This window comes from Sminthopsis crassicaudata, chromosome 1 (genome assembly GCF_048593235.1).
Source record: "Sminthopsis crassicaudata isolate SCR6 chromosome 1, ASM4859323v1, whole genome shotgun sequence".
Lineage (NCBI taxonomy): Eukaryota > Metazoa > Chordata > Mammalia > Dasyuromorphia > Dasyuridae > Sminthopsis > Sminthopsis crassicaudata.
Genome location: NC_133617.1, coordinates 561,922,853 through 561,945,503, shown reverse-complemented (window position 1 = coordinate 561,945,503; position 22,651 = coordinate 561,922,853). Strand labels below are relative to the sequence as shown.

Here is a 22,651-nt window from a genome sequence, read left to right as displayed (position 1 = left end):
TGTCAGAGGAGGGAAGGGAACATTCAAGAGATATTGCAAAGGAATAATCAACAGCCTTTGATAGTAATTTGAATAAAGTCAGTGATGGATCTTGAAGAGTCCAGGATGGCTCTTGGGTTGTGAGTGAGGCACTGGAAAGATGGTGTTATCCTCTACAATAATAGGAAAGATAGGATTTAGAGTTTAGGAGGAAAGATATTGACATGTTTTGGGCATATTTAGTAAGATGACCACAGAACATTTTGAGAAGTTTAAAAGGCAAGTTGCAGGTGAGAGACAAAAGTCAGCAAGGAAGCTAAGATAGGATTTGAGAGTCATTGGCATAGTGAGACCTGATTTGTTCACCAAGTGAAGAAGTATAGAGGGAGCAAAAAAGAAGGTCCAGGATAGGACCTTGTGAGACATCTACAGTTAAAAGGGCATGATCTGGAAGAAGATCCAGCAAAAGGAGACAGAGTAGCAGCAATCAGATAGGTAGGAGAACCAGAGGGAGTGGTATTCTGAAAAAATTGGAAAGAAGAGAGTATCAAGCTGAGAGAGTGATCTACAGTACCAAAAGCTATTGATAGATTGAGAATAAAAATTGAGATTAAGGTAGATGAGGCAAAGGAAAAGAGAGAAATCAGAAATGAGTTAAAAGGTTTGAATCTATATCATACTTTTGACACACAAGGAAATCAGGATCTTAGATTAAAGATGGATGGGACCTTCTAAAAGATCCTATCACCCAAGCCTCTCATTTTATTGTTGAAGAAAATGGGCCTCCTGAAAGTTGAAATGAATTTCCAAAATGGATTTGAATTGATGTTCTCTGACTCCAGACCAGTGCTTAATGATCGATGTTTGGGGAAGAGATGATATTTTATAAGTACCTATATTATAGGTACATATGTTGTCTCCAAAATTAGAATGTGAGTTCCTTGAAGGTAAGGAATATCTTCGCCTTTCTTGATGTTCCTAACATTTAGCTTTTTTTCCCTAGTATCTATCAAGTACTTAATAAATGCTTGTTGATTGAGATTTAATAGAACTGAAAATTGTTTAGCGCTGGAGATATATTTTTGCCAATTATTAGTTTAAAGCTAGAAGGTACCTCAGAGGCCATCTATAGTCCAGCCTTCTTCTGTTACTGATGAAGAAATTGACTTCAGGAGAGAGAAGTCATTTTCTCTAGGTAATGCAGGTGAAAGGCAGGATTTGACTTGGTTTCAAAGCCTAGAAGCTTTTTGAATTATAATACTGCCATCTATACAGACATGAGCCTTGAATCAATTACAATGAATGAGATTACTAAGGGAAACAATATTAAAAACTACAGAGGTTGGGGGGCTGAACCTTGGTAGAGTGGGGAAGTGCTGCTTACATGTTCGAGGAACCAGAGGCAGCTAGATGGTATAGTTAGATAGAAAATCAAAAGGACCTGAGTTTAAATGTGGCCTCACACACTTAACTAGCTATGTGACCCTGCACAAGTCACTTAACTCCAACTTCCTAGCTCCCCTAAAACATTTGTTTAAGGAGCAAAAGGGGAAGAAAAGGAACAAGTAGAAAAGGTAGAAAGAGTAGGACTAGCCTACTAGAGTGATGCTGAAGGACAGAGAAGTGAAAATCTTAAAAATGGAGAAAGTTTTTCAATTGATGAGTTCTTCATACTGGTATAGACTTCATCTTCATTTTCTAGATTCTTTACTTTTAGATCCTCAGCTCAAGTATCATTTTATTTTATTTTTTTCTTGATAGCTTGTGTTTTTTATTGTGACTTTGAAGCAAATACTTTTCCAAGGATGCTTTCCTGACTTTTCTTTCTTTCTTTTTTATTAAAGCTTTTTATTTACAAAACATGTGGATGGGTAATTTTTCAATACTGACCCTTACAAAACTTTCTGTGCCACATTTTTCCCTCCTTCCCTCCACCCCCTCCCCTAGATGTCAGGTAGACCAATACATGTTAAATATATTAAAATATATGTTAAATCCAACATATGTATACATATTTATACAGTTATCTTGCTGCACAAGAAAAATTGGATCTAGATAGAAAGAAAAAAAAAAAAAAAACCTGAGAAGGAAAACAAAATTCAAGCAAACAACAACAGAAAGAGTGAAAACGCTCATTTCCCATAGTCCTCTCTCTGGGTGTATATGACTCTCTTCATTACTGAACAATTGGAACTGGTTTGGATCGTCTCATTGTTGAAGAGAGTCACGTCCATCAAAATTGATCATCTTATAGTCTTCTTGTTGCCATGTATAATGATCTCCTGGTTTTGCTCATTTCACATAACATTAGTTCATGTAAGTCTCTCTGGGCCTCTCTGAAATCATCCTGCTGATCATTTCTTATGAAACAATAATATTCCATAACATTTATATACCACAGTTTATTCAGCCATTCTCCAACTGATGGGCATCCACTCAGTTTCCAGTTTCTAGCCACTACAAAAAGGACTGCCATATTTTTGCACATGTGGATGATGCTATCATTTTAACTTAACTACTAAATCCTCAAGGCTGAATGCATTCTCTTCTTCCCCAAATACATTTTTGTAACACAATAGATTTCTCTCAGTTGTGCTTTGTGAGGTGTGAGCTGTTTTACTAAAAGTTTTTTAAGAATTGAAACCGGAAGGCCATAGATGCTATATGCTTCTGAGAGATTAAGAAGAATGAGGATTTGAGATAAGGTTCCAGGATTAGGCTAGTAAGAGGTTATCTCTGACCTTTGAGAACAAGTTTCAGTGAAAGGTTTGGTACTAATCTAATTGCAGTGGCTAGTTCCAATGGAGGAGATGACTCGTTGAAAAATTTGGCCATAAAAGGAAGGGCATTAGTTCTTGGGTAGAAATTCAAACCAAAGTGGTTTTTGTTTGTTTATTTTTACGTAGATAGGGAAAACTTCAAAGAAGGAGACAAGAGAGTGATATTTGGTCAGGGAGAATAATTGAAGAAAAGAAGAGGGGATGGGAGAGAGAATTCATGTGGGAGGCTTTAATGAAGGGGAATAACACTTCTTTCTCTGAGGGGGGGGGGATAAGAGAAAATGCCTATAGGGGAAAAAAAAATTGCTTGAGTTTTTTGAGGCTAGAATAGAGAGTTTTTTGTACAAGGAAGAAATAGAGCACTGAGGTCTTCTATTTAAGAATCTATGAAAATGTACCTAATTTATGCTGCATATATTTTATTTTATACAAAAGTTTGGGGTCACTGTTGTCCTCCTTAGACCATGAGCATCTAGTGTGCTGGGATCATCTTTTGCCTAATGTTTGTCACATAATAAATCCTTAAGAAATGAATATTGACTTGACTTTCTATTTATAAGCAATAAGCTAATTACAAATTATTTTTGTTTTCCTTAAAATAGGTCAGATAATCTTTTTTTTTATAAATCTTAGAATCATATTGTGTCACATGTAGTGTGTTTGAAAAGAATAAAATAATTTATTTGAGAAGGTTGTATATTTGAGTTTTAGATAAATCTAGATTAACTTATTAGTATGGGTTCAAATTATTGGTTGTCCATGTATTTTGTATTGCTTCTCTTATTATTCCCTTTTTAAAAAAATATTAGTTCCCTATTTTCAAAATGCATGCAAAGCTAGTTTTCAACATTTTCTCCTGCAAAACCCTGTGCTCCAAATTTTCTTCCCTCTCTTCCTATAGATAGCAAGCAATCCAATATATATTAAACATGTACAATTGTTCTATACATATTTCCACATTTATCATGCTGCACAAGAAAAGTCGGATCAAAAGGGAAAAAAATGAGAGGGGGGGGGAAGGCAAGCAAACAACAACAAAAAAGGGGAAAATATTGTGTTGTGATCCACATTCAGTCCCCACAGTTGTTTCTGCAGATGCCTCTTCCCATCACAAGTCTATTGGTTATTACCTTTTTTAAAACACATTTTTACTGATATTTTGTTTTTTACCTCCATTTCCCAGTGTATTCTTCTGTCAGCCCTCTCCAAGATACATCCTACATAGCAAGGTATTTTTTTTTTAAAAGATGGTTAAAAAAAAGCAGCAAAACTAGCCAAACCAGTGAAAAAGTCTACCATTTTATATGCAAAGATCAATATCAATAGCATATTACCCTTGCTAAAGGAAAATGGGAAGGTAACTTCTCATCTCTGATTTAGGACAAATTTCACTATTACTACTCTAGCATTTAGCTTTCAATTGTTTAGTTGTTTTTTCTATTTAGATTGATGGAGTAATTGTGTGTGTGATTTTTCTGGTCTTGCCTTTCTCTCTGTGCATCTGTTCATAAATTCTTTCATCCTTATCCATATTTATCATGCATAGTTTCTTATATCTTGAGTAATATTCTATAACTGTCTTAAACTATAAACTGATTAGCTAGTTCCCAATTATATGCATATAACTTTTAGTCTTATTGTTATTGTTCTTTTTTGTTGTGTGATTGTCAGTCATGTCTGACTGTTCATGAACTCATTGAGGTTTTTCTTGGTGAAAGATACAGGAGTAGTTTGCCATTTCCTTAAATTTCAGCTTATTTTACAGATGAAGACAAACAGGTTTAAATGACTTGCCCAGAATGCCCAACTGTCCCATAAAAGGTAGTGATGAAAATATTTTAATGTATTAGGATCCTTTGGGCCTTAACCTTCTTGAGGTATATGCATAGAAGTGAAAATCTCTAGGTCCAAGAGTATAGATATTTTATTCAATTTCTCTACATATTCCAAATTGCTTTTCATAATGGTTAGACTAATTCATAGCACTAAGTGAAACCAGCCTTTCACATAATTCCTCTAACATTGACCATTCCCTTCTTTTGTCATCATTGTTGTTTTGCTGTTTGTGACATGAGATTTCTAGATTGTTGTGTTTTATTACTAATTTGGAACATTTTTTTCATATGGTTGTTAGTTCTTTTTGAAAACTGTCCTTTGATGAATGAATGCATGAAAAGCCAATTATTAAGCATTTACTGTGTACCATGCTCTATGCTAAGTTCTAGGATTTAAAAGGAAAGACAATTGAAGCAGATTTTTACATGAGGGAATGGCTTTTTGATTATATATTTTTTTACTTTGCTCTTTATCTAGGTATTTGATACAATTTTTTCCTCTGATTGACTTTCTTCTCTTCTTATCCTAGTTACATTCATTTCATTTATATAAAATCTTTTCAATTTCCTGAAATTGAGTTCTGGCTTTGATGAAGCATTGGACTTTGGGATTTAAATGGAGCTATTTGACCCTCCTTTATACCCAGACCATTCTGACTGTAATAGATGTACCAATAATCTCACCTGATCATTATTTCAGTTTTGATGGCTCAGAGTAAATGTAAATAGCAGTTTCTGTTCTGGCATGAAATCATAAGAGCCTTTCCCTCCTAGTTTTTTATAATCATTTTAAACCAGTATTAAATCATTTTAATTATTATTTCATATTATAATTTGAATTCTGAAAGTGATGTTCCTGCTTCATATTTACCTTCTTTCCCTTTTATTATTTTTAATATAGTCTAGATTTTTTGTTCCTCTACATGCATTTCATTTTGTCTAACTTTTTCAAGAACTCCTTAGATAGTCTAGTTGGCATAGCACTATTGTATACAAGTATGGTCATTTTATTGTATTGGGATGACCCAGCCATGAACACTAATTATTTCTCCTGTTATTTAAGTTGTTCATTATTTCTTTATTTTTATAGACATAGAGTGTGTTTTGGTAGATTGATTCCCAAATAGTTTATGCATTTTTTAGTTATTTTGAGTGGAATTTCCCTTTCTACTTTAACCTCCTGGATTTTGTCTGTGGTATATAGAAATTTTGATTGGGGGGGAGGGGAAACCGGGTTTATTTTGTAGTTTACTACTTTAGTGAAGCTGTGAATTTTTCAATTAGTTTCTTTGTTGATTCCTAGAATTTTCTAAATAAAACATGTAGTTAGTGGGTTCCTCTTTTCTTATCTTTATATTTTTAATTTCCATATCTTATTGCTATTGTTTCCATTTTAGAACATTTGACAAAAGGTGATATCCTTGCTTTATTCTGGTGTTAATTTGAGAAAGCTTCTACTGCTTTTCTTTTGCAAATTATACTAGCTCTTGATTTTAGATGATATAATTTATATTATTCCAAAAAGTTCTGTGATCTCCTCTGTAGGTTTTTTTAAAAAGCATAAATGAGGGTTGGACTCTGATAAGGAACATTTATTTACTTATTGATGTAATAAATGGATTGCCAAGGCCAAAAATGGAAAGTCTTATGAAGGGCATGAACAGGCTATAATATACAAGGAATGAAGAACTCCAGAGAACAGGAGTAAAGGATTATCAAGGAATTGTATAACAGGAATAAAAGAAGGACTGGATATGTGTCAAGAATGAAGGGTAACAGGAGGATTAGCTAGAGAACTCTGCTGCTTCCCTTGCAACTTCAGGAAAGAACTAAAAAGGATTTTCAGCATGCTTACTTCAAACCTGGCTCAGCTACTTACCAGACTTTTTCTCAACCTTTATCCCAGCAGCTTATATTAACATGTATTTCCACCCCTAAGGTGATGGTGAGTTCCTTCCCTCAGAATTCGATTTGAGGAGTTCTTCTAGCTATGGACATTTCTGGGCTTATTCTACCTGGATTCCTTTTCCAACTTCTTCTCTCACATTCCTCCTCTTGCTTTTCAGCTCTTTTTTATTTGTTTTCTTCTTTAAGTGTAAGCTTCTTGAGGGTAGGGATTACCTTTCATTTTACATGTATTTATTTGGAATTCTAATTCTTAGCATTGTGTTTGGCTTGTAGTACTTAATAAATGTTTTTTTCTTTCCATGTCTTCTCTCTCTAAATATTCATTCATCTATTTATTCAAAATGTTGGGATAGATTCCATGTGGTGAAATTTTGGTCAGACATAGTTGAGTCCTATCAGCAGGATGGTTAGACAACACTGCATTGTAATATGTTTCTTGAAGGGAACTACAAAATTGATGAGGTCACAGATCTGCTTGAGATGATGAGGTTTGGGATACAGAAACACCAAACCAACCAAATATATTAGAGTTCCAGAACTTACCCCATACAGACTACTAAATGTTGAGGAATGGGCATTGAACCCAAAATATATTGAGGTTTGGGGCTGTTGTTATGAAATACCTTAAAAGAATTTGTAGGCTTAGACCATCTCCAAATCAGGTGGCCAAGATTTTATTATTATGCTATTGACTGGTGGGCTAAGTTCCAAAGGGGAGTTTAGCCATTAGCAAAGGGAAATATTTGAACTAAGTTCCCTAGAGAGGAATTCATCATTAACAAGAGGGAGACACCATAATAAGGGGGAATAAGGCAGGAATTTCCTAATGAACCAGTCAGAAGGAGGAAGAGACCATAAAACAGACAAAGTTCTTGTTGCCATGAGGTGGGTAATTCCTAATGAACCTGCAGTGCCATAAAATGGGCTAAATTCTTAAAGTCAGTGATTGTGATACTTAATAAGCTAACCTTAACTCTTTTTAAGAGGGTATGCCATTGATTAGAGGGCTTAACCCTAAAAGGAATTAGCTAAGAAATGGGGTACAAGTAGGTTCTTTTTTAAGAGAATAATAACCTTGGGGGTTATCTATAGTTTGGCCTTCTAATTGGGTGCAGTAAGGGGGGATTGATAATTTTGTCAATGCATGGAATTCCATAAAGAATTCTATTGAGAATTACTGCAATAAAAATCCACTTAAAGTATAACCGAAGGCTCTTTTAGGGAGAGAATTCTATGTGTGCTCCTCCCTACTTGCCTCAGAGTAGCTTGGCTTCTGGATTACTTACAGTAATTCAGGCTCTCTCCTGTTAATGCCCCTCTCTGTAACCCAGAAAGCTACCAAAGAACAAGGACCTCATCATTGATATGATGAAATTTTAGGTTTTTTACCTAATGTGATTAATTATTTTAATTGTTTTGCTAATTTTGACCTATCCTTGAATCTTTGTTTTAGTTCCAAGTTAATCAGAATGAATGGCTTTTTGGAAAAATTGCTTTCATCTTCTTGCCAGCTTTTTGCTTTGCCTTTTTGCCAGTATTTTATTTAACATTTTTGAATTGATATTAAAAAATTATATTGGTCTACAGCTATCTTCTTTTGAAACTTTTTATAAGTGAGTATACTCTAAAATTAAACAATGAATAATTTTTTTTCCTATCTCTGCCATAGGAGAGAAAAAGAAAAACAAAACTCTTGTAACAAATAATGTATAGGTAAACAGAAGAAATTCCACATTTATTAGAACAATAAAAAATTATGTGTGTTTCATCTATCATCCCTGTCAGGAAGTAGGAATAGTGCTTTTATTATCTGGTTTCTGGAATCCTTGTCTGATAGTTCATTGGAAAGAAGTCTAAAGTCTTTCCAAGTTGTTCTTGTTAGAGCATCAAATTGCCATTTCATATATTTCTTCTCAGGTTTTTTCTGAAGCTATTTTATTCCTTAATTCTAATGGCATTATAGTATTCTATTATATTTACATAATCAATCAATCAGTAAATATTTATTAATTACCAACCTATTTGCCAGACATTTTGTTACTTGCTGGGGATACCTAAAGAGCGCATAAGACATTTCCTGTTTTCTAGGAGTTTGCAATCCAATTCAGACGACAATATGCAAACACACACACACACACACACACACACACACACACACACACACACACAGGATAAGTGAAAAGTAATTTAAAGAGAGAAGGCACTGGAATTAAGAATTTGGGGAAAGCTTCTATAGAAAGTAAATTTTTAGCTGAGGGGTAGAGTGGGGCATGTGGAACTAGAATAATCCTAGGTAAATTTTAGTTTGCTTTCTTTTCAGATCCAGTCCTTCATTTTTTTTCTGTCACTGATAGAGCCTAATCAGGAAATGTCTAACTTTTACAGCCTTAATTTGTTTGGAAGATAGGGAAGAAGGAGGAACGGTATGATAAAGTGTGAAGTGAAATGATGTAAGAAGGAATCTTCACAGAGTCCCCAGGGCCAGGCTTTCCACTTGATTTGTATCTCAGTACCAGGAGCTTTGTGGTTTATAGAGGGAGGAAGGCTACTAAGTGAGCCCATTAAAGATTAGCTTTCTTGTATGTTAATTCCTGAAGGCCTCTTTTTCTTTCAAGGCTTATCTTTTTCTCTTTCTCTTCTCTTCTCCTCTTTTCTCTTCTCTTCTCTTCTTTTCCTTTTTCTTTTTTTTTTCCTTTTTTCTTTTTCTTTCTTTCTCCCCTGTGGATTCAGTTTTAATGATTGTATATAATTTGTTGTAGGAGTCAGTAGGAATTGGGAAAGGTACTTAGTCTTCCAGGTCCCTTAACGTGTTTTCAGTATTTCAGAACTTCCCTTGATAGACCCAATATATATTCCATTGGCTTAGCAATTGAAAAACCATTTGGGGGATGCCATTTGAGCACCAATTTCTTCATTCTTTTGGTTTTATAGTAAAAAAAAAAATAGAGAATTACAAAATCCTTGAGTGGGCAGAAAGGGAAAAATTTTTAAATATAAGATAATACAATTAGCAAATTGTAAATTATGTTTTTAAATGAACAAGCAAAGGAAAACTCTAAGAATTGGGACATAAGCACATGAGGAAGACTTTGCCTAGTAGAATGTAAGGTCATTGATAATGGATTTTTTTTTTTTTATTTCAGTATTTGCATCCCTAGAATCTAAACAAAACAAAACAAAGCAGTGTTTAATAATTTTAAAAAGTTAGGTAGAATTATTCTATTATTAAAATAATAAGTAATTTTCTAATTTTAACAAATATTATGTAAAATATTCAATTTAATATGTTTCTTCATACAATTCATATGAACAGAAAAGAAAACTCCGAGTCATTCTGTGTTGAATAACATAAACCAATTGTTTTAGGATAGAAGGATGTTGAATTTGGTACTGTGGGAGTTATGAGGTCCCTGAAAAATTATGAAAAACACATCGAAAGAGGTGATCCAGTCAGTAAAGCTTTAAAACTGAAGGGTCCTTGGTCTCAGACACTTTACACTTCCTAGCTGTGTGATCCTGGGCAAGTCACTTAAACCCAGCCTCAAAAAACAAATTAAAAAAAAAAACAAAAAACTGAAGGGCCTTAATGCTGCTACTTTTCAATAAGAGGATAAAAAGAGGGAAATTTCTCACATCTTGTGAGAATAATACAGATTTACAGTACTGATGTTTATGTTACCTTTAAATCTAATATCCCCTCTGAATAACTATGCATTTTTAAATTTCAAAGATAGCATCTCAGCTTTTACTTAAAATATTGCTGCAGTTCTGCATTCTCCATGTGCCACCAAGGTAAAACTAATTTCTTTCATTCAGATTATTGGTATAAGGCTAGGATTTGAGCCTATGATTTCATTTCTAAGTAAGAAAGTTCCAATCAATGTAGGTTGTTGGTGATTTTATTTTTTTTTCTCAGTAACTTAAATTCTTGGAGAGTTAAGTAGAGCACTGAGAAGTTACATGGTTTTAAGGAAGTGTCAGAGACAGTTTATGTCAAAGATGGGGCTTGAACCCAAGGTTTCTAGGTTTTAAGGCCAACTGATACCTTTCTATATACTACATGTATATGAGTTCTCCTTGATATAAGGCAGGGATTAAATAGGAAGCTACCTAACAGGATTTCAGATCCATGTCATGTGAAAGGAATTCTAGATTTGGAACCAGATGATTCAGGTTTTAATAATTGTGATAATTTTGGACATAGTGGATAGAGCTCTGGAACTAAAGTCAGGAAGACCTGATCTCAAATCCAGCCATATTCACTGACTGTGTGACCCTGCCCAAGTCACTTAATCTTATTTGGCTCAAGTCCTTGTCTGTAAAAAGAGCTGAAGAAGGAATTGGCAAACCACTCCAGTATCTCTGCCAAGAAAACTCCCAAAGAGTTTACAAAGAGGTAGACACAATTGAAAACAACTTAAGCAGCCACTTCGAATTACAACTGAGCTGTCCATGAATTTCCTTTACCCTTTTGGCTCTTGGTTTTTCATCAGAAAAGTGAAAGGATGAGACTATATATCTCTGAACTTTTAAGTTCTCAGGATTTCATAGTCATGATCTGCCAGTGACTTGTTCAATCTATAATCAAACCAGAATCCTTCTCTCCCTCCCCACCTTAGAACAGCCTTGGGCAGCTAGGGATAGTCATCCAACTCATAAAGACCTTTAATTTGGAGGAACTCATAACCTGATGCAGCCCATTCCTCAAAATAGACTTGTTTTTATTTTGTATTAATTATAATTTTATTACACTAAATGTTGTAGCCAATGTCTAAATTATTCTGCTTCAGTTAATGCAAGTTATTCTAGAGTTTTTCTGATCTGTCCCTTTTGACATTTCTTGTGCAACAACATGCATTACATTCATATTTTACAAGGTTTTGTTTTTTTTTGTTTTTTTTTCCAGGCATCCCTTCATTGGAAGATACTTCTTTAGTAGATTCTATTTCTTTGCTCTAACAAAAAGTGCCACTGTGAGTATTTTTATATGTTTTCTCTTTTAATTCTTAGAGAGGTATAAAACCTAGTAGAAGTATTCCTGGATCAGAGAATGTGGAAAGTTAAGTAATTTAAGGGGTAGGTAAAGCTTCAAATTGCTATCTAATTATTCCAATTCTCAGCTCCATGAACAATGCATTAACAGATAGAGAGAAACACATTCCTTGAGAGTAGGACCTATAGACATGAAAGGAGCATATGATTTCAGAACTTTTGACCAAATTGTTTGGCTTACTTAAATATTTTTCTGTTTTGATAGGTTCAGTAGTTAAAGGTAGAAATGATAACATTATAAAAAGAAAAAGAAAAAAAGTTTTATGGTAAAGCAAGATATGTTGTGATAGAGGATTGAGTTGAAGTTTGAAGATCATGTTTCCTTTTTCATTGAATTTTACTTTTATTGATGCTCTTTTGTTTTTATATCATATTTATTCCTACCCCTTCTCTCTTCTCTGCCCCTCAGTTCATTCCATATAACAAATATTTTAAAAAGAAGTGGAAGAGGGGTAGAGAAAGGCAGTTCTATCAAGACTTCAAATACCATTTTTTGGATGGTATCTGAATGTGTATGTTAAAATCCTATACTCCAAGAAGATTATGGGAAGATGATGGAATAAATCAGAAAATCCCAGGCTTTCCAAACTTCCTCCACAAACACAGGCAGCATATAGACTTAAAGTAAATATAAAGTGGCAGAAGTAAATAAAAGTTGAAGTAATGCCATTGTCTTCTTAAGATAACTTGAGTGGACCTCTCAAGGAGATTTGGAAGAACAGTGTTGGGGCTAAAATGAGTAGGATGGGTAGATTTTTTTTTTTTTTAATAGCTTTTTATTGACAAAACATATGCATGGGGAATTTTTCAACAATGTCCCTTGAAACTTCTGTTCTAACTTTCCCCTTCCTTCTCGCCACTCCTTCCCCTATTTGGCAGGTAGTGCCATACATGTTAAATATGCTAAAATATATGTTAAATGCAATATATATATATATATATATACATATTTATACAGTTATTTTGCTGCACAAGAAAAATCAGATTTAGAAAGAAGGTAAAAATAACTTGGGAAGAAAAACAAAAATGCAAGCAGACAATAACAAAAAGAATGGAAATGCTATGTTGTGCTCCACACATTTCCCAGTGTTCTTTTGCTGGGTGTAGCTGGTTTTCTTCATTACTTATCAGTTGGAACTGATTTGGATCCTCTCATTGTTGAAGAGAGCCACATCCATCAGAATTGATGCCCATATAGTATTGTTGCCATGTACAATGATTCCCTGGTCCTGCTCATTTCACTCAGAATCATTTCAGGTAAGTCTCTCCGGGCCTTTCTGAAATCATCCTGTTGGTCATTTCTTACAGAACAATAATATTCCATAATATTCACATACCACAATTTATTCAGCCATTCTCCAATTGATGGGCATCCACTCAGTTTCCAGTTTCTGGCCACTACAAAAGGACTGCCACAAATATTCTTGCACATACAGGTCCCTTTCCCTTCTTTAAAATCTCTTTGGGATATAAGCCCAGTAGTAACACTGCTGGATCAAAGGGCATACACAGTTTGATAGCCCTTTGGGCATAGTTCCAAATTACTCTCCAGAATGGTTGCCTCAGTTCACAACTCCACCAACAATGTATTCCTTTTCCTGTTTTCCTATATCCCCTCCATCATTTATCATTATCTTTTCTGTTATCTTAGCCAGTCTAAGAGGTTTTTAGTAGTACTGCATAGTTGTCTTAATTTTCATTTCTCTAATCGTGATTTAGAACATTTTTTCATATGACCAGAAATGGCTTTGATTTCTTCATCAGAAAATTGTTCATATTCATTGACCATTTATCAATTAGAGAATGGCTTGAATTCTTGTAAATTTGAGTCAATTCTCTATTTATTTTAGAAATGAGACCTTTATTAGAGCCTTTGGATGTAAAATTTAATAACATAATCAAAATTTATATATTTTGCATTTTGTTCTCCAATTCTTTTTCCATAAATTCCTTCCTTCACAGATCTGAGAGATAAGACTACCCCTTATGTTCCTAATTTGTGTATATTATCAACCTTTTTCTTTAAATCATGAACCCGTTTTGACCTGTCTTAGTATAGGGTATTAGGTGTTGCTCAGTGCCTAGTTTCTACTATACTATTTTCCAATTTTCTCAGAAATTTTTGTCAAATAATGGGTTCTTATTCTAAAAGCTGGAGTCTTTGGATTTATGAGATTACTATAGTCATTGACTTATGTCTTGTGAACCTAACCTGTTCCACTCTTCTACTACTTTATTTCTTAGCCATACCAAATGGTTTTGATATCTGTTGCTTTATAATATAGTTTTAGGTCTGGTACAGCTATGCCATCTTCATTTTTTTTTTTTTTTTTTCATTAATGGGGGGAAATTTTTATGGACTTTCTCAGGTAAAGGTATTATATCTCAAATATGTAAAGAATTTTGTAAAATCTGTAAGAATGTAAGTCATTCTTCAAATGGTAAGTTTTTGATGAGCAGGCAATTTTTTGATGAATAAGTCAATACAATTTGTGGTCCTGTGAAACAATACTCTAAATCATTATTGATTAGAAAAATGCAAATTAAAGCAACTTTGAGATACCATTTAAAAATATATCAGATCAATTAAAATAATAAGGGAAAGTGACAAATGTTGGTTGGGATGTGAGAAAAAAAATGGGACACTATTTCACTCATTGTTCATGGAACTGTGAACTAATGCAACCATTTTGGAGAGCAATCTGAAATTATGCTCAAAGAATTATAAAACTGCCTGTATCCTTGGACGACTATGAGGTCTGTTTTTCCAGTATAATTAGGGAGACAGGATAAAAACCTATGTGTTCTAAAATATTTATATTCTCTTTGTGGTGTCAAAGAGCTGGAAATTATGGAGATGCTTGTCAGAATAACTGAACAAGTTGGAATATATGATTGTAGTGGAATACTACTATGATATAAGAAATGATGAGGTCGATAATCTTAGAAAAATAGAGTTGCATGAAATAAGAAAAATGAGTAGATCCAAGGGAGCATTATATATAATAATAGCAATATTGCTTTAAGAACAACTTGGAGCAACTAAATAATTTTGGCTATTATAAATAGCCAAATTAACTACAAAAGAACTGTGAAGGAAGATGCTATCCACATACTGAGAAAGACCTGATAAGCAGAACTATGTAAGGTATGATTTTACATATATAAATATGTTTGTCTAATAGTAGTCATCCTAAGGTTGAAGGGAGGGGAAAACATTTACACAACAAATTTATTACATATTTAAAAAGAAAAGCAAATTGTACCTAACAGTCTTTAATCTCTTTCCTCCTTTACTTACATTCAGTGCTTGGAAAGCATTTCCTGTTAATCTCTCCCTTTCAGAATCCTATTTTTTTCCTTGAAGGCCTTCCTTAGCTCAGATACCAACTTCTTTGTGATCTTTCTAGATTCTCTCCTTCTCTCCCTTCTCAAATGTTCCTAGAGCACTTTGTCTGGATCTTTCATTTGTATTAGTTACTCTCTGCTTTGTATTGTATTTATCTGGGTATGGATCATATCTGTTCACCTTCCCCCACACCTGCTTCCCAGATCCCCCTAAAGCATGCAAACTATTTTAGGACAGTAATCCTTTTTTTTTTTTTTTTTTTTTTTTTCCTTTTCTTTAACCTCTAATGTCCTAGCTCCAAGGTACGCTAGGTAATTCAGTAAATCTTTTTTGTGGAGACGGTCCTTGACTGAAGTGACAAGTTTATAATTGAATAACGGGAATATGAATCTTTTTCAAATTAAAGGGTGTCATTTTATTTTTTATTCCTAACATCCTGACCCTTGGGATCTGTCTTGTTTTTATAGCGTAGGAGTTCTAATGGCTGGAAACAAAGGAAGAGGACGTGCTTCTTTTACCTTTAACATTGAAGCTATTGGTTTTGCTAGAGGTGAAAAGTTACCTGATGTGGTATTGAAACCTCCACCACTATATCCTGTAAGTATCCCAGCATGCTATTCTGCTCTTTTGAATCAGGTTTCAAACTATCTTAAGGTTCAGTGTTCATAGAGAAATTATTAATATTGATTATTTCTCTTCTCTTTATGCAGGGATTCTTAACCATAAATCCTGCTGGCAGTGTAGTGAAGCTTATGGGCTCCTTCTTAGAAACGTATATAAATAAATGGATAAAATAAAAAACATAGGATTACAAAGGAGATCACTCAGATTGAAGTGCAGTTATTAATTCTTCCAAAGTTCCTGGTCCCCAAGATAAGAAATTATGTAACAATGGAAGATTCCAGGTTAACTTTCTTACTTTTGAATTAGTTCATTTGTTTTCTTTCAACTTTTTCACTTTCTAAATAGATTTCTTTGGTGTAGAAGTATAATTTCCTTAGTTAGGGAATTACTAGTATAGAAACTCTCTCTAATGCAGGTGAGCATCTTGTCTGTAATTTGCAGTCTGGGAAATTATCTGGGACTCCACTTTTTTAGTTGACTTGTCTTTTGGTAAACAAGGTAGAAGGTGGCAGAGGACAAATCCACGTCTTCCTGATTGCAAGGTCTACTCCTCAATCTACTGTGCCATGTTGATTTTCTTAAAATGCATTATTTCTAAATCTGTGGGGAAATTAGTAGACGATTCAATTAAGGGTCCAAGTAGTGCTGAAATATATTATAAGGATTGTATCTTTTACAACTTCTGCATGTCTTACTCTTTGCTAATATAGCATATTACCAAATTTTATCGGTTTTTAACAATTGCTAGTTCTGTTAAATTGTATTCAAATCATTAGATATGACAACTAGCTTTGGGGGAAGGGCGGGGGGAAAAAGAATCGTATACTTTTATATACATGTTTTGTCTATCTTATGTGTATAAAACTTGATTTTGTTCCTGAATATATTAGTTGAACTAGTTGTCTTATTCCAGATACTTTTTTCTTTCCCAAGTTAGCTAGTATCGTGATGTGGTGATTATAATTGTCCAATCTTCAGTAAAAGAGACTGAAGCAGAGCTTTGAGTCACTGGCACTTTATTAAAGTGTGCATGGTCCTCAAATGAAGTGAATTTCAGATCTTCACAATCTAAGATGCTCTCTTCTTCTGGGACTTTATTTTTATAAGGCTTAATATTAGATTTGATACCTAAATGTTTTATTTTATTTATTTAATATTTTCACCCAGTTATATTCAAAACAAAAAGGTTTGTTTTTCTAAAATAATTTCTAAAATTTTTGAGTTTTAGATTCTCTCCCTTATTCCCACTCACAAATTAATAAACCACTTGTAAAGTTATGCAAAACATTTCAATAAAAGTCAAGTTGTGGAAAAAAATAAATCTCTCACCCTAATGAAAATATAAAGCCTTAAGAAAAATTAAATTAGAGAGAATGCTTCAATCTGTATTCAGACAAAATTGATTCCTTCTCTGGGTATGGATAGGATTTTTCATCGTAAGTCCTTCAGAGTCATTGTGGATGACTGTACTTCTGAGAATAGCAAAATCATCCATAGTTGTTCATCCCAGAACATTGCTATTACTTTGATTACAGTACACCTGAATGTTCTAAAGTACAGAATCCTATTGGTTAGATCTTGCTTTGCAGACCAAAAAATGACGTATCAGCTAGAAGTATACGTCAACCAGTGGGGTCTTGTGTTGGGTGAAGCTTGGGGCACCTCCACTCACTAAGTGGTCATAAGAGGGTTATCTGCTCATCTTGGAGAAGAGAGAATGGTTTGGAGGCACAAAAATGAGTTGGGGGACTTTGCATGTAATTGAGTTACCTCTGCCATGCTGGGCATTAAAATAAGGGTAGAGGGCCTCCAGTTAACTTCCTATAATTAAGAATGTGAACTTAAAATCTGCAATTTACAGCTGTGGGGCCTAATAAAAAGAACTTACAAGCACTGTCTTTTGGAATCATAGCAAACTGATTAATACTGATTAGGATAGAGTAGGAGTCCAAATGAATTATTTCTTACACTGATTTAATGAGCATGCCCAAAACTTAACAATAGATAACACTTTTATACTGCTTTGTGTTTTTGCAAAGCATTTTGTGTCATCTGATTCTCATAACAATCCTGGAGGGTAGATGCTATTATTATTCCCATTTTCCAGGTGAAGAATCTGAAGCAGACTTAAGTGATTTGCTCATATAACTAGTAAATATCTAAGGCTGGATTTGAAATCAGGTCTTCCTGATCCTAGACCCGGCTCTGGGGTAGATCCAGAGCTCTATCCAATATATCACTTAGTTGCTTCTGTTGAAATGAAATGCCTCTTAATGGAAATGATAAATATATGTTCTGTTTTTAAAAAATATTTTTACTTCCTACACAGGACACAGATTATAAGCCAGTGCCACTCAAAGCAGATGAAGCAGAAGAATACATGTTGGCCTTAAAACAGGAGTTTAGAGCAACCATGAAAAGAACGCCTTATTTTATGGATACAGAAGAAGAGAAACAAGGTCTGTATGAGTTGGTAGTTCTTTTTTTGTGTTTATTAATATAACAGTGCCAAGGCAATGCTCAATTAATGCATTTTGGATAGAATTTAAATGTCAGATATACAAAAATAGTACATTTTCTTCTGTATCTTCAGAGAAGATAATGTTGAATAGTTTTGTTTTGTTTTGTTTTTTATGCTTGCTTTTCCTTTCCTCTGATATTTTACCTGGATAGGGAATGTTTAAAATTTCACTAGTACAGGTCCCTACAATAGCATTTTCCACATTGGCCCTGGTTACTTTTTGCTTCAATAAGATGAAATATTTGGTAAAAGCAGCTTTAAATCATAGTATGTCAGAACTGCAAAGGATTTTAGAAATAATCTCATGTAACCCCTTAGGTTTATAGATGAGAAAGCTGAGATCCTAAGAGGTTGTGACAGAGCCAGAGTAAATGGTATGATGAGTAAATATTTGTTGAATTGGAATCATTCAAAGCACATGCCTTACTTATGACAAATCAGTATTATCTTTTTTTATGAAAAGAATCATCATCTTTAATTAATGCTCTTTCTTATGTATGCTCATAAGACTATTAGCTTGATAGTAGTTTCTTTGAGTATAAGGACTCTGTTTTTGTAGTTTCTACAAATAGCATTTATCAAATAGTCATAATTGCTGGGTAAATCCCTCATTGACATCTAGCATCACATTTACTTTTTGGTTGTATATCGTGCTACCAACTCATGTTAAAATTATAGATCACCTAAAACTCCAGATCTTTTGCAGACAATCCATGATCTAATCATGCCTTTGTCTCTTAGTCTCTTATACTTGTGAAATTTGGGTTTTTTTTTTTGTTGTTGTTGTTTGTTTATTTATTTGGTATGTACATGTAAGACTTTGCATTTATTCTTGTTGAATTTCATCTTTATTAGGTTTAGCCAGTGTGTTGACCTGCCAAGATTCTTTTGGATTCTGACTCTCATCCACTGTATTAATTATCTACAAGCATGTTAACTGCCAGTTTGATGAGCATGCTATCTGTTTCTTTATCCAAGTTATTTATAAAATATGGACTAGTGTAGGGCAAAGAACAGATCTCTGGGTGAACTTCTTTGGGATTTATTGCCACATTTGCTATTCACTAACAATTCTTTAATTTTGTCATTTAACCAGTTCTGAATATAGCTAATTATATAATTAAAATGACAGGCATTGGACCTGTAATTCCATTGGTATTGGGAATTCCTAGGGGATTAATTCTTTTGCTATTATAGATCAGGGGCACCATTTCTGCAGCTTACAATTTAAGTGAGGGGATTGCCAAGGACAGTAAGGGATGAAATGATTTGTTAGAAGTCACTAACACTAATTGATGTCAGAGGCAGGGCTTTTAGACAGTGGTCTATTTGGCTTCAAGACCCACTCTACCTACTTGACCATATTGTCTCTACTTTATTAAAAGCTCAGCTTATAATGTCCTCAGTTTAGTGATTTGTTTTTTTTCTTTTAAATTATAACTTTTTATTGACAGAACATATACATGAGTAATTTTTAACAACATTGTCCCTTGTACTCACTTCCATTTTGACTTTTCCCTTCCCTCCCTCCATCCCTTCCCCTAGATGGTAGGCTTTCTCATACATGTTAAATATGTTATAGTATATTCTAGATACAATATATGTGTGCAGAACCAAACAGTTCTCTTGTTGCACAAGAAGAATTGGATTCAGAAGGTAAAAATAACCTGGGAAGGAAAACAAAAATGCAAACAGTTTACATCCATTTCCCAGTGTTCCTTCTCTGGGTGTGGCTGATTCTGTCCATCATTGATCAAATGGATCTGAATTAGATCTTCTCTAGGTTGAAGATATCTACTTCCATCAGAATACATCCTCATACAGTATTGTTGTTGAAGTGTATGATGATCTTCTGTTCTGCTTATTTCACTCAGCATTAGTTCATGTAAGTCTTTTCAAGCCTCTCTGTATCCATCCTGTTGGTCATTTCTTACAGAACAACAATATTCCATAACATTCATATACCATAATTTACCTTCTTGTTACATAATTTACATTCTTCAATTGATGGACATCCATTCATTTTCCAGTTTCTAGCTATTACAAAGAGGGCTGCCACAAACATTTTGGCACATACAGGTCCCTTTCCCTTCTTTAGTATTTCCTTGGGATATAAGTCCAGTAGTAGCACTGCTGGATCAAAGGGTATGCACAATTTGATAACTTTTTGGGCATAATTCTAGATTGCTCTCCAGAATGGTTGGATCTGTTAACAACTTCACCAACAATGTATTAGTGTCCCAGTTTTCCCACATCCCCTTCAACATGCTGCATTATCTTTCCCTGTCATTCTAGCCAATCTGACAGGTGTATAGTGGTATCTCAGAGTTGTCTTAATTTGCATTTCTCTGATTAATAATGACTTAGAACATCTTTTCATATGGCTAGAAATAGTTTCAATTTCTTCATCTGAGAATTGTCTGTTCATACCTTTGACCATTTATCAACTGGAGAATGGCTTGATTTTATTATAAATTAGAGTCAATTCTCTCTATATTTTGGAAATGAGGCCTTTATCAGAACCTTTAACTGTAAAAATGTTTTCCAGTTTGTTACTTCCCTTCAAATCTTGTTTGCATTAGTTTTGTTTGTACAAAAACTTCTTAATTTGATATAATCAAAATTTTCTATTTTGTGTTCAATAATGATCTCTAGTTTTTCCTTTGGTCACAAATTCCTTCCTCCTCACAAGTCTGAGAGGTAAACTATCCTATGTTCCTCTAATTTATTTTTTATAATCTCGTTCTTTATGCCCAAGTTATGGACCCATTTTGATCTGATCTTGGTGTACGGTGTTAAGTATGGGTCCATGCCTAGTTTCTGCCATACTAATTTCCAGTTTTCCCAGCAGATTTTGTCAAATAATGAATTCTTATCCCAAAAGTTGGGATCTTTGTGTTCGCCAAATACTAGATTGCTATAGTTATTATTTTGTCCTGTGAATCTAACCTATTCCACTGATCATTTAATCAGTTTCTTAGCCAACACCAAATGGTTTTGGTGACTGCTGCTTTAGATCAGGTACAGCTAGGCCACTCTCATTTGATTTTTTTTTTTTCAATTAGTTCCCTTGAAATTCTTGACCTTTTGTTCTTCCATATAAATTTTGTTGATATTTTTTCTAGGTTATTAAAATAGTTTCTTGGGAATTTGATTGGTATAGCACTGAATAAATAGATTAGTTTGGGGAATATTTGCCATCTTTATTATATTCTCTCAGCCTATCCAAGAGCACTTAATATTTTTCCAATTATTTAAATCTGACTTTATTTGTGTGGGAACTATTTTGTAATTTTGCTTATATAATTCCTGACTTTCCTTTGGTAGATAGACTCCCAAATATTTTATGCTATTGACAGTTATTTTGAATAGAATTTCTCTTTGTTTCTGTTGGATTTTGTTGGTGATGTATAAAAATGATGAGGATCTATGTGGATTTATTTTGTATCCTGCAACTTTGCTAAAGTGAATTATTTCTAATAACTTTTTAGTAGAATCTCTGGGGTTCTCTAGTCGTCATCATGTCATCTGCAAAAAATGATGATTTGGTTTCCTCATTACCTACTCTAATTCCTTTAATCTCATTCTCAATTCTTATTGCCAAAGTAAGCGTTTCAAATACAATATTGAATAGTAATGATGATAGTGGGCAATCTTGTTTCACTCCTGATCTTACTGGAAATGGTCCCAGTTTATCCCTATTACATATGATGCTTATTGATGGTTTTAAATAGATGCTTCTGACTATTTTAAGGGAAAGTCCATTTATTCCTATACTTGCAAAAGTGTTTTTTATTAGGAATGGATGTTGGATATAATCAGCTGCTTTTTTTGCATCTATTGAGATGATCATATGGTTTTTGTTAACTTGATTATTAATAAGGTCAATTATGCGAATTGTTTTCCTAATATTGAACCAGCCCTGCATTCCTGATATAAATCCTACTTGGTCATAGTGTATTATCCTGGGGATGATTTTCTGTAATCTTTTTGCTAATATTTTATTTAAGATTTTAGCATTAATATTCATTAGGGCGATTGGTCTATAATTTTCTTTCTCTGTTTTCAACCTGTCTGATTTAGGTATCAGTACCATGTCTGTGTCATAAAAAGAATTTAGTAGGAGTCCTTCATTCCCTATTTTTTTCAAATACTTTATATAGCATTGGAGTTAATTGTTCTTTAAATGTTTGGTAGAATTCACATGTAAATCCATTTGGTCCTAAGGGTTTTTTCTTAGGGAATTGATTAATAACTTTTTCTATTTCTTTTTCTAAGATGGGACTGTTTAATCAGTTTACTTCTACCTCTGTTCATCTATATTTTTGAAGGTATTCTTCCATTTCATTTAAGTTATCAAATTTATTGGCATAAAGTTGGGCAAAGTAACTCCTAATTATTGCTCTAATTTCCTCTTCATTAGTTGCAGGTTCTCCCTTTTCATTTTTTAAGACTAACAATTAGATTTTCCTCTTTTCTTTTTTTAATCAGATTTACTAAGGGTTTATCTATTGTTAGTTTTTTTCATAGAACCAACTCTTAGTTTTATTAATTAATTGAATAGTTTTTTTACTTTCTATTTTATTAATCTGTCCTTTTAATT

At 33.7% G+C, this 22,651-nt stretch overlaps 1 protein-coding gene across 6 annotated transcripts in view; it reads left to right on the top strand.

The window, feature by feature from the left end:
* Positions 1-22,651, top strand: part of POLR3G (RNA polymerase III subunit G) — a 78,147-nt gene that overhangs the window by 6,119 nt on the left and 49,377 nt on the right. For 4 of the 6 annotated variants that reach the window (XM_074282117.1, XM_074282115.1, XM_074282114.1 and 1 more), the window contains exons 2-4: positions 11,409-11,475; positions 15,371-15,500; positions 17,857-17,986. In XM_074282117.1, coding sequence (XP_074138218.1) covers positions 15,384-15,500; positions 17,857-17,986 — 247 coding nt within the window. In that variant the 5' untranslated portion in view covers positions 11,409-11,475; positions 15,371-15,383. Of the gene's footprint in view, positions 1-3,832; positions 3,989-11,408; positions 11,476-12,718; positions 12,812-15,370; positions 15,501-17,856; positions 17,987-22,651 lie in introns of those variants that run through there. The other 2 variants (XM_074282119.1, XM_074282118.1) reach the window with 2 other exon arrangements.